Here is a 17,425-nt window from a genome sequence, read left to right as displayed (position 1 = left end):
AGAGATGGATGGACAGATGGACAGATAGATGAATGGATGCATAGACAGATGGAGAGATGGAAAAGTGGGTGGATGGATGGATGGGCAGATGGATGATGGATGGGCAGATGGATGGATGGGCAGATAGAAGACGGGAGGGAAGGTAGGAGGGAGAGAGGGAGGGATAATATTGGGTTGGCCAAAAAGTTCGCTTGGCTTTTCGTGGAAGAGGTTACAGAACCCGAACGAACTTTTTGGCCAACACAATATGCATGATGGATAGAGACAAGTGTGCATCCAACAGGCTATCATTACTGAGGTTAATGTACTTTCCCCTTTAGACAAATCCTAGGAGTATGTACACACAACAACTTGAGTTAAAGCAAGTCTCCCTCCTGAATCATACAGCCTCCTCCCGACTCTGGACCAGTCGTTCTCAAACTTGAGCTGCCTCAGAATCACCCTGGGCCCGCACCCAGAGTTCCTGGTTCCACAGTCAGGGGTGGCACCCCGGAGTCTGCATTTCTAACAAGTTCTCAGGTGATGCCACTGCTGCTGTTCCAGGCACTGCGCTTTGAGAACCACTGCTCTGGGTGACACAAACTATTTCTCAGTGACAAATCATCATGTAGGCCCCGGGAGCCAGATTTAATACAGACCAGAGCCAACCCTGCTACCCCTTAAGCCCCTCTTTCCAGTAGGTGAAGGGGGCCTGGTCCCCAGTGTGAGCCCACCCTCCAGCCCCCGCCAGGAAGGGATGTGCCCTGAGCCTGCAGACCATCCCGAGAGGAACACTCACCTTCGGAGAAGATGATGTGGTCATTGCACTCTTCGGAGCTGCAGGAACACATGAAGAAAGTCTCTCCAGACCCCTTTTTTTCCTTCATAATACACTCTGGAGAAGCAGCGTCGTCAAGGACAAATCCATGGTAGGCGATCTTGGGGTCATGGCAGACCGTCTCCAGCGTGATGTTCTCATCATTCTTTCTCCTGGGGTACAGAGAAGGAGGGGGTGAGTGTGGTCCCACAGGGAAGCAGTCTGGGCTGTATCTCCATCAGGACATTGTTTCTAACAGCAGCGCTGCCTCCTGTTCTCCATCACTTACAGGTTGTCCCGTCATGTCCTGTGCTTTTCCACGCACTTCAGTTTTTCCTTTGCTTATCTCAGAACCCACTTAGGATCATAACGTGAGGGCTTTCCTTGGAGACAAACCTGTCAGAGAACTTTACATGTTATGCCTTAATTAAATCATTAAAGGGAGGGCGTGGGGAAACAGGAGATCGCTAGGTCCTCAGGGTGACTCCAAACCTTCCATCCTGACCGCACTGTGAGGCTAGCATTGCATCTCTAGTTTGTTGGACAGAATCTAGCTAAATATTACTCAGTCATAAAAAAAACGAAATTTTGCCATTTGCAGCAACATGGATGGACTTGGGGGGCATTACGCTAAGTTAAATAAGTCAGACAGAGAAAGACAAATACTATATGATATCACTTATATGTGGGATCTAAAAAATACAACTAGTGAATGTAACAAAACAGAAGCAGACTCACAGATACAGAGAACAAACTAGTGGTTACCAGTGGGGAGGTGGGGAGAGTGGGAGGTACCAACTGTTGGGTATAAGACAGGCTCAAGGATGGGAATACAGCCAATATTTTGTAATAACTACAAATGGAGCATAATCTTTAAAGATTGTATAAAAAATTAAAAAGTAATACATTTTGAAAAAAGAACCTAAAAAAAACCCAAAACCCCTACCTATCCTTAACCCCCAAGCTATTGGAAGGTCTTGGCAAAAACAGTGGCCATGAAACAAAAGGACCTCCCTCCCTGCCCCCATAGCTGTGTGCCCGCCTGTGTAGGTGGGGGTTTGTGTTTGGTTTTGGTAACAAAATGAAGCCGTGCTGAGTCCTCTGGGATCCCAGGGAAAAGCACGGTGTCCCTGCCTTGTGAAGCCTCCAGAGGCCCCGGGATGGGACAAGGAAGAAACTGAGCCACGAAGGAAAGCTGCTCTGCAGCCCTGGGGCAGCTCTTTCAGAGCCCCCTGCCTTCTGCCCCCCGCTGCCTATAGAACTAGAATCAGAGGGAGGAAACTCAACCACAGTGCTTGAGGCTCCATAAGGCCCTCAACTGCTTCCTCCACTCAGTGCTGTAACGGGGTCTCCCGGATAGGCAGGGCCCACTCTGCAAAACATCTGTGGGTACACTGGAGCACAGACAGGGAGGATACAGTGAAATAAATACAGACTTCTTTGTCCTGCTACTGAAGAGGCTGTCCATATCTGCGACAAAAGAACCCCAGTTATGAAAATTAATTTTGGTTCCAAAATATTTCTCTCCTTGAAAAGGACTTAAGCATTTCACGTGGTAAGAGTGCACAACTGGCATTAGTTCAATGAATGAATGAATCAGCGAGTGAATGAAAAGAACACTACAACTGATCATGGGAGAGTACCACCACAGAGAGCAGTCTTTTATTCCCCCACTGGGCTATTCCCAAGATAGCCTAGTGTCCGACTGTGCGTGCCCCGGTCGCAGACTCTGAGGCTGTGAGATTTCTGGATCCCTGTGCAGGAGCTCTAGGGAGATTCCCCTGCAGGGACCAAAGGGAGCAATGCTGCACAGAGCGGGGATGGGGGTCGCGATGAGGCTTCTGCTGACCTCTGGGCAGCTGGGGGCTGGGATGGCCCATCAGAGCTGTCCCAAGCTGAGGCAAAGCAGTCAGGCATTTGGGCCCCTGCAGCAACCAGTCCTGGGATGCTGGCTGCTGGTACAGAGAGGCTGAACCTGCCGGACTCCAATGAAGCAGCTCGGGGAGCGGAGGGGAGGAGCACCCCTGGAGGGCTTGGGGTGATCCCTCAGCCCAGGGTGAGCGCCTCAGTGCTGCCTGGGCGGGGGTGCAGGGCAGCATCCCTGGCACCTCCCTCTCTCCACATCCAAATGTGTCGTTGCCCAGAAAGGTAAAAATAACGTTCACTGTATTTAATCTTTAGGGCTGAGACACAGAGGGCACAGAGAGGCTTCCCCACATGCCCGCATCTTGTGAGACATCAAAGCTTCAATGCCAGGGATGCGTGATTCACACTCCACCCCTTGGACTTGTACTGGGGTAAGGAAACTACCTTTAATGAAAAGAGCCTGTTTGGGTGCAGAAGTATGCTCTCACCTCCAGTGGATATTTAAGTAAAGACAGTCAGCAGAAAACAGAAATGAAGAGGAGCCTGGGGTCACCTGGTCTGGGGTCTGAGGCTTCCTGCCCCGAACCTGACAAGTGGTCCTCCATCCTCTCTTGAACTTGGTCTGACTCTTCCAGAGAAGGAAGCCTGTCCCACTGGCAGGAAACCACGACTGAGAAAATGTTTCAGCTGATCCTGAGTACAAGTCTGTCTGTCCCCTTGTAAATGCTGCGGGTCTCCTTCTGTCCTGCAGAGTTCTGCACAACAAGTTTACTGTATTTTCCACTTGAGAGCCCTCCAGATCTCTCAACAGAGCCCACATCCTCTTCGCTGGACTAGCCGTGGCCAACTGCCCCCACCCGCCCTGAGATGGCACGCTTCTGAACCTCTGACCACACTCGTGCCTCTGCTCTGAACACCATCTCTGTCAAAATCCCTGTTTCAAAAGCACCGCTCAGAGCTGGACACAAGTGCAGCTGGCAGGTATGGCAAGCTGCCGTGACAGATCTTTGCTGTTAACATTCCTTTAGTCCTTAAGAACCTAATTCATGTCCTGGTACATAGGGAAATGTGCCAGGGTTTCAGATTTATCATCAAGGTTGAGTATACACGGTCTGGAGAAAGTCTCAAAAGACGCCTTCCAAAAGGAGCGGGCAAGATATCTGGGTTTACATTCTCATTTGCAAATGGCCAGTAGACACAGAGGGTACTTTAAAAAAATAGCTGATAAATTGAAACCATCAGAATAAGGCTTCAAAATGTTATATTTCATTAATGAATGTGTAGTTTTTTATAAAATAAGGACTCTCTTAATGATCTCTATTTTTTTTTTTTAATCTCTGGCTCATACTCCCAATTCATAACTATGAGTTAATCAAATGATTCATGAGCACCCACTGTGTATGTGTGTGTGTGTGTGTGTGTGTGTGTGTCTGTGTGTCTGTGTGCGTGCATGCCTGGCAAGATGGGAGGATGAGGGAGGGAGGGAGGGAGGGAGAGCGACAGGGAGGGGAAAAGGGAGGGGGGAGGGAGGGGGAGAGGGAGGGGGGAGGGAGAGAGGGAGGGAGAGAAAGGAATCTGCTCCAAGACGAAGATGTGGTCCTGCTCCCAGAGGAAGACGCAGTGTTTGGCCCAGCAGTGGTGTGAGGCACTGGCCAAGGCTTCTGACTAAGGAATAGGTTGTCTCCTGATGCCGAGTCGCTTCCCCCATTTTTGACAAGTGCGTCCCTCTTGCAACAGCCCACCTTTCATCTCCACGAAACAGGACTGAGTTTGCGTCAGAAGAACAAAGCTCCTGGCATCACTACGGGGATCCCAAGGGGTCTCAATTAAATGACTAGTAAGTGGCAAATCCCTCTCCTGGACACAAGGAATGGTTTCCAGACTTATAAATAGTAAAGGTGCATGTGTGTATTTGAAAATGTACAGAGTATCTCTAGAAATTACACTGAACGACTGAAAAAGAGATGGTCTAAAGGGAAGGGAATGGGACAGATGTCGAAGTTTCGGGCATGGAGACACATGACTACGTACCACGAACGCACACTGTGTATAAAAGGGGAAGGAAAGGTGTTACAGGGCAGCCTTACCAGACAGCCACGCAGACCTCTTGCGGCTTCTCACAGATGGCCGTGATGCTGCAGTTGCTCCAGCAGGACTTCTGGTTGTCACAGGTGGACAATCTCACATCACAGAATTTACACAACTGTGGCAACTTGACGGCACCATTGTCGTCAGTGACCATCATGTCACTGTTAACTGGGAGGGAAAAGAGATGCATTACGTGATTAACCAACATAATCAGCTGCCAGTGGATTCCTGATACGATGCAATTTCAAATGAACCTGGTGTCAGAAGCATGAATGCGGAGAAAGCCCACATAATGCCTCCACATCAGATTAGAATTTTGTAATGAAAGCCAGGGCAGGGTGGAGATGGTTGGGGTGGAGGAGGTTTGGTAACTTCTTGCCTTTGTCAGTGATCGTCATAAGGCACTCTTTCTACAAAAGCCTCCCCATTCAATTCAGAGACAGAGGTTGCGTCTCCCCACTGCATGGTGCTGGGTGCTGGGGAACATACCCTTAAGGAAATTATAGTTTAGCTGGTGGATGGACACGAAAACAGACCAGGGCAGGGCAACCCAAAATAAAGAGAGGCATGGAAGACATGGGAGCCAGACGAGAGTCACCACCTCATGGGCAGAGAGGGGTCACGAGGAGCAGAGCTGTGATGAGGGGAGAGGGGGTCGGCCAGCTCGGAGGAGACCCTGGGGGTGAGGTGGGACTTTGCCATCGCTTTCCTGACCTACACCCGACAGAGCTATCGGGGCCTTCTTTACAAGAGCCTGGCTCTGACTGCTTCCTGTTGCCTTGAGCCAACTCAGTTGATAAAGTGTGTCTCCTAGACACAGACACAGGTGAGGCCTGGAGTCCCACAGGTGAGTGCCAGCAAGCTCCACCTCAAGGGTCTGCTGTCGGCAACCTCTCTGACCTCACCCCTCCCACCGCCACCAGCCGCCCTCTTATTCTTCACTCACTACCTTTTAAGACACATGGGCCTTTCCTGGAAGAAACCAAGCTCCTGCCTTCCTCAGGCCTTTCCCTTGCTGCGCCCTTTGCCTGCCTTCTTGTCACCTTCCTGATCTCTGGTTAAATGTCACCTCTTCATCCTAAAGCAGCCCACAAGGAACCAACATAGGGTTCTGTTTGATCTTCTGCACAATCTCCATCACTCACTGGCTTCTGCTCCATCCACCAAAATGCAAGCTCCATGAGGTCTTCTCTGCCTTGTTTCCACACTGCTTCTCCAGGGCCAAGAAGAGGAAAAGGGGCTGTCACACAGAAGACATCCAAACAAACGTACTGAATCAATGGTGACTAGCTAATACACGAAGGAATGAACACAAGAAGTTCACATCTGGCCTTGGCGCCAGGTGGGAAGGGACAGAGAGCTTCCTCCCTCCCCTTGGGGGAGTGTGATGATACACGCAATATTCACTCACATTCACCAGTAACACACTGAAGACAAACTGTCCTTGGCAACACATGTCTGCATGCGGAGACGCGCTAAAAAGGTGTAACACCCCTTCCCTCATTTCTTCCTCAATGAGATCCTTTTCCATTGGCAATGGTGGTAACTAAAGGCATGAGTTTGGAGAGTGAGACCAGGCTATTGTCAACAAACATGAACTCAAAGACACTTCTTTGCTAGACTAGGAAAGATTAAGCACCCAGACAGCAGGGGGCACTAGACCAGACTCCGTCAGGAAGCGGGAGGGTGCTTCTCCCAGGGTCACCATTGGAAAGGCCTGAGCAAATCCTCCTCGTCCTCTTCTGTGTTAAGGACGGTCCAGCCTAAGTCCGGATGCACAGTTTCCAAGACCTCCCATGGCCGCTCCCTGCCCATGAATTCTAGTTTCTGTCACCGACACTTTGCCACGCAGACGTCTTTGTCGCTGGGCATAGCACCTGTTTCCTGGGTCTCTAAAAATATAAACCTATATAAATTTAAGATTTGCTTTCTTGTGGTACATTAAATATAGAAGCAAAAAAATAAACCCATTCATCCCTCTCAGGCCTCAAGTTCATTTCAGGAAGTGTATTTTTAGGTAACAAACTATTTTGAAATTCTCAATGTCTCCCAAACCAAGAGCTCTAACTAAGCTTAGCTAAAAATACAGGCCACAGTGCTCTCTGAATCTTGTGTTCCATTTGGGACCAAAACAACAATGAATATATATATATTTTCTACAATGGTTAGATTTGGATCCATTTGTGAAACAGCTAATTTAACCCTTCAGGCTTCCCTACAAGACATGGGCAAGGCAAAACAAAACAAAAAAAAGCTAGGCCATGTTCTGTTTATTTGATTTTTTTAATAGAGTAGTTTCAGACAAACATCTATTTGCTGGTTAGAAAGCTTTGTTGTTTTTAAATATAAAATCAAGCCTCCAAGACTTGGAATTCAGCCTTCCAGCATTTTAGGATTTTAGCCTCTATTAGTGGTTATCAACTTTGGGCCATGTTGGAATCCATCACTTAGGGCGCTTTAAAAACTCATGAAGCAGCCCCACCCCCCGGACATGCTGATTTAATTATTCTGGAGGGTGGCCTGGGCACCAGGTCTTTTAGAAGCTGCTCAGACAATTCTCGATTCTCGCGTGCAACCAAGGCTGAGACCCTGACCTGGAATTAGTTGGAAATGACATAACTGGCACAAAACAAATCAGCACAAAAATACCCTCCCTGCCCCCAACACACAAACACATATATAATGTATGTGACAGTGGTGGGGTAGCCCCTCAATAAAGCTGGAAGATGTTTCCTTGTGAAAAACACACACCTAAAGCCACGTGATTAGCACTTTGACACACTGCTGATGGAAAGGAGTCCTTCCCTGGGCTGGCAGATCCTTTTCTAACAAAAGCTAAGAAGTGTGACAAAAGTGGCAGAGTCAGGAGTGATGGGAGAGAAAAAAAACAGATGTGACTGGTGCTGGGAGCTGCAGCGGCGACCACAGATGTGTTGACAAGTGCAAGTGCTTTAGATCTGATGCCTGCAAAACACAATCCACAGGGAAGAGACAAAAAAAGGGTCATCAAAAAAAAGAAAGAAGAGAGAAAGAAGAAGAAAGAGGGTCCAGTAGGCTGCAGGGCTCAGGGGGCCGGGAGACAGGCAGATGCACAGCCCTCCTGCCAGATGGAGAGGCCAAAAAAGAGAAATCTCATGGCTGAATTCTGGGGAAAAGGCAAAAGGACAACTTGACTCCACACTTGGAGGCACAGGCATGTGGAGGGAGGGGGACGCATACAACAGAACTTGTCCATATTAAGCACCTACTATGTGCTAGTCAAGGTGCTAAGTTATCACATAGAGCCTCCTGAGTACCCAGCGAGGGGGCCCCATTTTTCCCTTTGTTACAGTAACAGCTACCGCTGCTAAGGTGAGCAGACTTTGTAGCTTGACCAGCTTTTTTTTTAATTGGAAAAGTTCGAAAGCCTTGACACAGGGCATAGTCACTGCCATGCCCCCACCCCCACCAGGCACTCCCTACTAGCGGACCCAGGAGGCTCCTGATCTGGATGATTCCACCAGCAAATAGCATCCAGGCTCCGCTTAAGGCCAGTGTTGCCCTTTGTGAACAGGTGCAGTGGTGGGATAGAGAGGTAAGTGCAGGAGCATGGCTCCCTTCACCTTTACTGGGGGTCATCTAATCTTGATAAAGGCTTTAAGTGCTCACTTTGGGGCGAGGGGACAGAGAGAAATGCATACAAGCTTTTGCTCATGGCTTCAGAGGCTGGTTCACAGATTCCCTGAAAGCCCATAGCCCCAGGTGAAGAATCTGAGGCCCACCCCGGAGTCCTCGCAGGTCACTGAGAACATGCTGGATAGTTCAAGGCTAATCAGAGTGGGGGGCAGGGCCAGTGGGGCAGAATGTGGGGGGGGGGTGGTGATTCACTCCACTTACAACTGCCTCTTGTGCATTCCAGGCCCCAGAAAAAGCTACTGTCATAGCAAACAACATCGTATGCTTAATACATAATGTTTGTGAAGCCAAAGGAATGAAGAGTTAATGCATGCACGTAAGGGACATGCCAGGGACATGGGACAAAGATATTCCTCTAAACAACAGCATAACAAACACCACCTAATGAACCCTATAGCCAACCCCAAACAACTTCAAAATTCCTTCCAAGGCAGGTTGGAAAATTACTCTCCTAAGTGTCTTCAGTTAAGATGATCTCATATTAAGGTGTATTTTCCTGCCTAGGGACGCTCTGTGAGCAACTGACCATCCTCAGGGAATTTTCTACCTATAACAGGCAAATGAGCTCTTCATAACGTTCTCCAGAATGAGAAGATCTCTCACCTGGAAAGCCATCCAGTAAAGGAAGTGAATGAGGGTGGCCTCCTCCAGCATATGACAGTATCACATGGCCCATCACATGTCACTTCTCTTCAAACAGACCCATGAGTAATAGCAAGACCTTCAGTCTAGATCACACTGCCTTCCTCATTTTAGGGCACATTTTCCCCAAACTCACTACCTAGAGATAGAGGTTCCGAGTCTTGAGAATAAGAACCAAGTAAATGCTTAGCTATGTCTATTTCTGGAATAGTACTACTGTCTTTGGAGGTCATAGATGAGCAGCCTAATAAGGGTTAGATTATTCCAGATAAATATTAGGAATTTTGCATACAAATTGTTACTCCATAACTTTGGAATGGTGTCTACTATTAGCTGAACTATTAGGTAAAGTCTGAAAATTCCAGATATAATCCCAAACACTTTGGTAGAAATGTATTCACGTATCTTTGAATTCCTGCATCTATCTACTGTTGTTTTATGGCATGTTTTGGGGGCATTTAGGAATTCATTTATTCCACAAACACCTGTGGATGTCTTGCTTTGTGCTATAAATTTCATAGCAGGATCATTAAAATTGATATAACCAAGTGGAGCATCTCAAAGAATAATCCACGGCAACTGGCAAACGAAACTATGACTCAGAGCAGTGCTCCTCAGATATTAACAAGCACACAGATCCCTTGGGAATATGTTAAACCCGCTGGGGTATGTGTATGGAGTGTACTGGCTCATGCAATGGTGGGGCTGGCAAGTCTGGAGTTTCTAGTGCAGGCCGGCAAGCTGGAAACTCAGGCAGGAATCAGAAGGCAGAATTCCTTCTCCAGGAAACCTCAGTTCTTGTCTGTAAGGCCTTCCAGCTGATTGGAGGAGGCCCATTCACATGACTGAGGGTAATCTACTTTCCAGAAAGTCAACTGATTGTAGCTGTCAATCATCTACCTTCCCAGCAACCCCCAGATTCGTGCTTGATGAAAGACCAGGGCACTAGAGCCTCGCCAGGCGCTCGCAGGTACCATCCAGGGTAGGACAGCGACTCTGTCCTCAGCTGATGCTCGTGCCTGTCCATACTTTGGGCAGGAAGTCGGCGGAGAACCCAGTTTGCGGCTGGCCGTGACTTCCCTTTCTCCACTCATTCTGGATCTAGCAAAATCGAATACCGATTCCTCCTCACCATTTTTCCAGGCATGGTCTCCTCTTACAGTTCTTTCCATCTGCTCTTCTCTTGCTCCTGGCCTTGTAAACGATCGTGGGCCCAGAGGCTCTGATCACCACATGGGCCACAATGGAAAGACTTGTTCTCGGCAAGAAGGTTTTTAATCGCAGTTGGCATTCAGAGTCAGACACAGAGGCAACCATCTGGCAGCCAGCCGCCATGGTCTGCGATGTTGGCAACAGACACCCATGGCCCCCGAGACCCGGTGGGACCAGTCTACTGGCCTGTCACACGCGCCATCCCCCCCAGAACAAAGCAGCCACTCAAACAACTCACAGGGCCCTTCATGACTTGTCATGAAAGAAAGCCATTCCCCAGTGAGTCAAATAAGTTGGCCAACTGCTAAATACAAACAAATAAAACAAAAAAAACCCTCGTAATTAAGTCAAAGATAGTTTAGGAAGATTTCCCTTCTCTGAACTTCTATTGCCTACTTGGAACTTCTAATACAAGGCAATACCTTATTAGTTTTTAAATTGTATTTTAACCCTCATCCTTTAAATAATTATAAGTATATTGAAAGCAGGAAAGGAGGGGCTTTTCTCCAATGGAAGTCCCCCAAAGTCTCTGGGAACCAGGATCAGTACTGGAGAAACCACCACTAAGGTAACTGGGAGGCCAGAGTCTGGTTTTGAGAGGCACAAGAGGACAGAAAGGCATTTGATTGGGAACAGAGCATAGACCAGGAGAGGTTGAGCAGAACGGGGGATCTAAACAATCTAGGGGCAGGATCTCTGAAGACAGCAAATTATTCAACAAACACGCATCCTCTGTTTTACAGATGGACAGAAGGTGAGGTACACGATGTCTGAGGTGTGTACGCAGGTCATAGCATGGCTTGGCCAAAACTGGATTTAGAACAGGCAAGAAGATAGATGAGGCATAAAAAATGTCCCAGCAGGAGCACAACAGGCAAGAACAGAATCCAATTTTGTCTATCTAATCTCATAATAGGACTATTCCCTCCTAAAAATGAACTGAAGAAACTCAATGCCTGGTTTAAAAACTTAAAAGTCAAGGGCTGGTGAATAAACCACTGAATCTGGACAGTTGGAGACCCTCTTAATAAAACTCCAGCCTAAATTCACTGTTATATAGGTAACTGTGAATGACCTGGAAAGGAGGCAGAGCTGTGTGTGTGTGTGAGAGTGTGTGTGTGCATTTGTGTGTATAATTCCCCACCCTCTTTGACTTGTTCAACTGAGGGAACTTAGCTTTGAGGGTTTCTTTTTTTTAGCCTTTTTGGCTCATAAGTTTAACAGTTCACTATGGATGGTTTTAAGAAGAACTGTATAAACATAAATTTGTAGCAAATTAAGGAATTAAGGGATGTTTCAAAGGGATTAATTCAATACAGTACTTTAAATGGAAAACTTGATTGTTCCTTTTTTTAAAATTTATTTACTTATTTTTATTTTTGACTGTATTGGGTCTTTGTTGCTGCACACGGGCTTTCTCTAGTTGCGGCGAGCGGGGGCTACTCTTCATTGCGGTGTGCGGGCTTCTCATTGCAGCGGTTTCTCTTGCTGCGGAGCACGGGCTCTAGGCATGCGGGCTTCAGCGTGTTGTGGCATGCGGGCTCAGTAGTTGTGGCTTGCGGGCTCTTGAGTACAGGCTCAGTAGCTGTGGCACACGGGCTTAGTTGCTCCGCGGCATGTGGGATCTTCCCGGACCAGGGCTCGAACCCGTGTTCCCTGCATTGGCAGGCGGATTCTTAAGCACTGCGCCACCAGGGAAGTCCCTTGATTGTACCTTTGAACTAGGATTTTTAAATTTTGATTTACAAGGAGATATTAAAGGAGTTATATATAGTATAAAACAAGCTGTAACTGAATGGAAAAATAATTGCTTTTTCCAGGGACAAACATAAAATAACTGAGCAGGAGTTTCACCTGCATCTTCCCTATTTAACACTCCCCAGCCCCCCTAATTCCAAATAGCTCCCAAATAGGCATGCTCTGTTTTCTTACTTACCCCTGAATTTCTTGGATCACTAAGGAATGAAATGCAGTTTGAGCTCTCAAACAAGTTGTTGAATTTGCTTTTTTTTTTTTGATATATGTCCCAGAATCAGGTCACATATCAGGTGACAAAACCCAAACATTTAAAATGATTCTTGCAGATGGAAATATCTATATTGTTGCCAGAGGCAGTATTTCAGAATACAGGCACTTCTGCCCTGTTCAAAGAGTTGAAACACTTTTAGCACTCTCAACTTTAATAGAGATCCTTCATCTTTAACAGGGATCTCATGCATAAAACACCCTTCTGAGAGCTGGACAGAGGTAAGCAGTCTGCAACAAATACCACCATCCATACTTGCCAATTTTAGTTTATCATTGAGAAAGCTGATTTTAACAGTGCATTTATCTGGCAAATCCTAACTGTAGAGTTTTTGAAATGAGCCCAAACCCAAGAGCATGCAGGGCTGGGGCTGAGGAAAAGAGGAAACAAGTTGAAAAAATGAAGCCATATCAATGCACATGGGATAGTTCATCAAGTGAAGATTAGACTGTGGCGCTAATTCATAGTCTGTCAAAATCATAAGTTTCCTGCTAGGAAGGGCTTTAAAGTTGGCCCTTTACGTAAAGTAATAGTAACTGAGAAAACAATTCTCCCTCAGTTGATGTGACTTGGATGGTGGGCTCTAGCAACAAGGAAAATAACCCAGAGATTACTGAAAATAAAAGATGATTAACTAACTCTCTTAGTGACAGTCAAAACAACATTGGTAAATAGTCTGATAGAGGCAAGATAATGAGCACAAGATTTATGGAGCATTATCGCATTCCAATTCAGCTAAAATCATTTGTTACTTACCAGAAATATTAGCCAACATAAACAAACATGCATTATTTATCTGCTCTGGAAGAGCCTTCAAATTAACCCTTTATGGAAAGGTTGGACAGAATAGGGCATGGTTCTTTTTTCAAGATGCTTATGATCCTACAGGAAATAAAAAACTTGCACAAAAATGATTTTTAGCAAAAGAACTTTGGAAACGGTCTACCCAAAGATATGCTTTTCCATTAAGTTATTTATTTAGGAATTAAACAATACTTTAACTCAAAATGCTGAGGCAACTGAATGCAAAATGCCAGAACTAATACAAAATCCGATAAGAAGGGATTTTTTTAAAAGGTAGCAACTATTTGAGAATCAGAAAAATAGGCATCTGGGTTGAGCCGTTTGCTTCAACTGAGCAAGGAATTTGGTCGGAATATCAATCTCCTGTGAGATCCAGCTTTACATTTCTAAATTTCTGTGGTGGTTTTTCCCTACCTCTCTTCCAAAATGGGCTGCAGTGTCCTGATGCAGGCCCGGTGCCGGAAAGGTTTTTCAATTACAGTTTTATGAAGTATGTGAAAATATCAGTCAAAGCAGATGATTCCCGTATTTGTGATCTGGAAAAGGGCCGAAACACTACTGCACTCGGGAGAGATACTCCTTCAGATGGTGAGTCTCAGAGGCTTGGTTTCTGGCAACGAAGGAGCCTGGGGCTGGACCAGGCTGGGAGATGCTGCAGCCCAGCCAAGATCGCTACGCGGGGGTGGTGGGCGCGGACAGCCCCCAGATGTATCGTTTGGCTTAACTTCTCTTCTTTTTCAAATGTGAACCAAGTTTGAAAATGAGGCGATGTCACATGAAAAGCTGGATTTCCAACTCCACTTAAGAAAATAAAAAGACTGGGCAACAGTGGGCAACATCATTCCGTGACAACCACATCTGGCGGGGAGGGGCGGTGCCCCCTCCTTAAGTCGGCCTCATCCCCGCTGCTCCTCTGTGTCTCCTACCCCCTGCCCCTTTGGCCACCTGAATGTACCATTAGTGAGTATTTAACATGCCCATTCAATTCTCTCTTCCCATATTAGAGGTTTCACAGGAATGTAAAAATTCATCATTAACTCTCTAATACGGATATTTTCCAATATGCATTTTATTCTCTAAAGTGGATACTCACATTTCAGTTCAAGGAAAAGGAAAATTTCCTACTTTAGAAATCAGATCTGTGTGGGATAAATGATAATAACAACAACAATGATAATAATTTCTATTATCACCATTTACTGGATGCAGACCAAATGCTTAGTCCAGTGCTAAGTGCTGTAATGATCAGTTCATTTACTCATCACAAATGCCATGTAATTTTGTCATCATCATTTTATAGATGATTAAGGGTCAGAGGGGTGAAGTAACTTATGGAACGTCAACGAGAGACAGCCAAGGAGAGACAAAGCCACAGGTCATATGCAAGCCCTCATCCCTCCTGATATGAACAAGAAAATAGAGATTCCCCTAGAGGTTTAAGAGCAGAGCTGTACACTCATTCCAGCTGAAGGCAAAGACTGAGTGTGGCCAGCTGGAGTTGAGGGGAGCAGGTAGGGGTGGGGGAGCAGTATGTTTCTTGGAAGACAGCTTTGGTTCTCTGCAATTACTTCACTTATTTTATTTTAGGATACATCTATAATAAGGGCAGGTTAGTAGAGTCCAAGAGTTCTCAAGTCAAAGACTTGAGTGTGAGTTCAGGTTTGGGGGCCAGCCACTTAACTTCTCGGAACCTCCGTTTCTTGATCTATGAAATGGTACTTTTCAGGGTCAAGACAAAGAGAAAACATGCTTGACGTACATGTGAAAACTGTCTAGACGGTAAAAAGTGCCACACAAGCACTCCCTGGCGAGAAAAGGAACAGGGCAGGCAATGCTCTCTCTCCCAAAAGGAAATTACAGGAAAGGCATGCCAATGACAAGACAATTAAGAGTCTGGTAAATCTATTCCCACTTATCAATAGAATGCAGCAGTTTGATGACTTCTAAGAAATCTTTCAGGACATTTGAGTAAACAGACTGAAATATAATAACTTTTGTTACTGCGATGATCCAAAGCTTTCAAAGAGATAGAATGAAATCAGTCATTGTTACTGTAAAGTTCCCAGGAGTGCTAAGGGTCTTTAAACAACCCTTCTAGAACCAAATAACCTGGTTTTAAAATATTGGTCATAACCAGCTTAGGTCTCGCAAATAGGCAGTAAGTTGAAGATCAAGTTCAGTTTTCCAATCCTCTGCTGACCCTTGCACAACATGCAACAGGCCAGAGCTGATCTGCTTTGGCTTTGCGACACCTAGTATGTCACCTGACAATGTGCTGATAAAATTAGTGAGTTTTGACACTCAGAGACGGGGAGGCAAGAAGGCGCCTTAAGATTCTGGAATTCTAACACGTTGAAATAAGCTTATGTTTGGCTTTCTTTGAGAAAGAAAGAAAGGAAACAAAACCAAGACACTTAGATTCACAGCTGACCAGAAAACTGGAGGACACCGGCAGCAACTTTACTAGATTTTTAAGTGTCTAGTTAAGAAGGAATGCCATTCAGATGTATGGAAAGCAACAGTCCTTAATCTCTTCTCCTTGAGGCCATTTAGTCTCGTAAAAATTAATGAGGGGCTACTGCTCTCAGAGTCATACTGGAGAACTGTCCAGGCTGGGAGTGGAGAAAGCTCTAGATGACGGTGAGCTGGCTCCAGGCTCCAGGGCAGTTAGCCCCTCCTCTGCCAGTCAAATACTGGGTTGAACACGATGATTTTTAAGGTTCTTTTCATTTTGGAAAACATTCACAATTCCACCCCCAAAGTCATGAAAGCTGAGTAATTCAAACATGTCCCAGCACTGACCTGGCACCCCTACTTAAATAGCATGAGATGCCATGATTCCGTTTATATAAGAAAAATGGCTTCAAGACTATCATTTTGTTTTGTTTTCTCTGCTAATGAAGAAATCCACTCTGTGCCACTTCTCAGCACGCTGCTGAAGGACCACATCCCCCCTTCATGTGCATAGACTTAAACCTGATCAGGGCAGCTGACCAGTCTTCCAAGAACAAAAGTACAGTGTCATTCGTGCATCATAGGGTTGGAAGGAAGGAAAAGGCTGTCAGGTGACAGAGGATCACTTTCCATTCAGCCCCTATAGGCATTTCCTCTGACTTTACAGGGGATGTAGAGGAAATTCTGATTTAGAACAGACACTTTAACTGTAAAGTTTCAAACAACAACCTTCAGCATTTGAAACATCTGTGGTTACCCTGGATCCATTCTCTGGGATCAGCTTGAATGATAACTATTAATAACAGGTATGGTTATACAAAAACAGCCTTTTGCTTGCTCAATGCCTTGATTACGTGTGGCAAACAGTTAATGAAAGATTGGTATGACTGTTCCCATTTACAGAACAGGGAAGTGTTTAAATAACTAGCTGAGGCTGGCAGGCAGAGGCTGGCAGCTTCATGAGGGCAGGACTGTCACCTGTCTTGTTCCAGGACAGACAGCCTCAGCCCAGGTCGGCCACATACTAGGGGGTCCATAAATGTTGGCTGAGTTAAAGGCCAAAATTCAAAATCAAGCTCCAACCACAATGCCATCTATTTAAGGCTGATTCTCCCCAAAATGCAAATGAAGGAAAAGAAATACAGCCAATTTTAAGGAAATGAAAGTAAAAAGCACTCCTAGTCTCAGCATTATGTTAACAGGTACCCAATTTTAGAACTTGTGTGTAGGGGGTACTTTTAATGGATTAGGAGCAGCCAAACGACCCTTGACTCACTGGCATAAGAAGAGCAAAAAGCACGCTCAGATTCAGTTTGGTTTCTAAGATAACCCCAACCACTTTTAAACCTCCCCCTGCATGTTGTTCAAGCAGAGGAAGTGAAACGAAAAAGAAACAAGTTTCAAGCATTGTTAGGCCCTCAAGAAAGGACAACAAAGTGTAGGAAATCTGAAACAAAATCTGAGAATCTGCCCTTAAACTGGGCAACTTGGCTTGTTTTCTCACAGTGCAGCTGGATGAGAAAGTGAGGTGGTCTCTGCCCTTCGTGGGCATCACTCGTGGCTGTCATGACCTGACTGTTATTTGCAGTAAACAGTGTGAAGGGCTCTGGGGAGGTACGTAGCTGCGATCTGTACGATGCTATCTTCCAATGAGTGAGAAGTCAATAGCCCTCCCAGCCCCGACAGTCCCACTCACGCTGTTGAGAAGAGAAAGCAGCATTTACATGATGATGTTTGATTGTCAACAGCCTGCAGTAGGGTCAAGATAGATCCCAGCACTCATTTTATTTTATTTTACTTTTTAAATTTATTTTAACCAAGTCTAGTTGATTTACAATGTTGTGTTAATTTCTGTTGTACGG

General features: G+C 45.8%; 1 protein-coding gene across 1 annotated transcript in view; it reads right to left on the bottom strand.

The window, feature by feature from the left end:
- TGFBR2 (transforming growth factor beta receptor 2) overlaps nt 1-17,425 on the bottom strand; it is a 93,574-nt gene that overhangs the window by 54,193 nt on the left and 21,956 nt on the right. Inside the window, exons 2-3 of the mRNA XM_061196451.1 lie at nt 4,750-4,918; nt 779-969 (exon numbers count right to left, since the gene is read on the bottom strand). Of these exons, the coding sequence (XP_061052434.1) occupies nt 779-969; nt 4,750-4,918 (360 nt within the window). The remainder of the gene's footprint in view (nt 1-778; nt 970-4,749; nt 4,919-17,425) is intronic.

Source organism: Eubalaena glacialis, chromosome 7 (genome assembly GCF_028564815.1).
Source record: "Eubalaena glacialis isolate mEubGla1 chromosome 7, mEubGla1.1.hap2.+ XY, whole genome shotgun sequence".
Classification (NCBI taxonomy): Eukaryota; Metazoa; Chordata; class Mammalia; order Artiodactyla; family Balaenidae; genus Eubalaena; species Eubalaena glacialis.
This window is presented reverse-complemented; position numbering and strand designations above follow the sequence as displayed.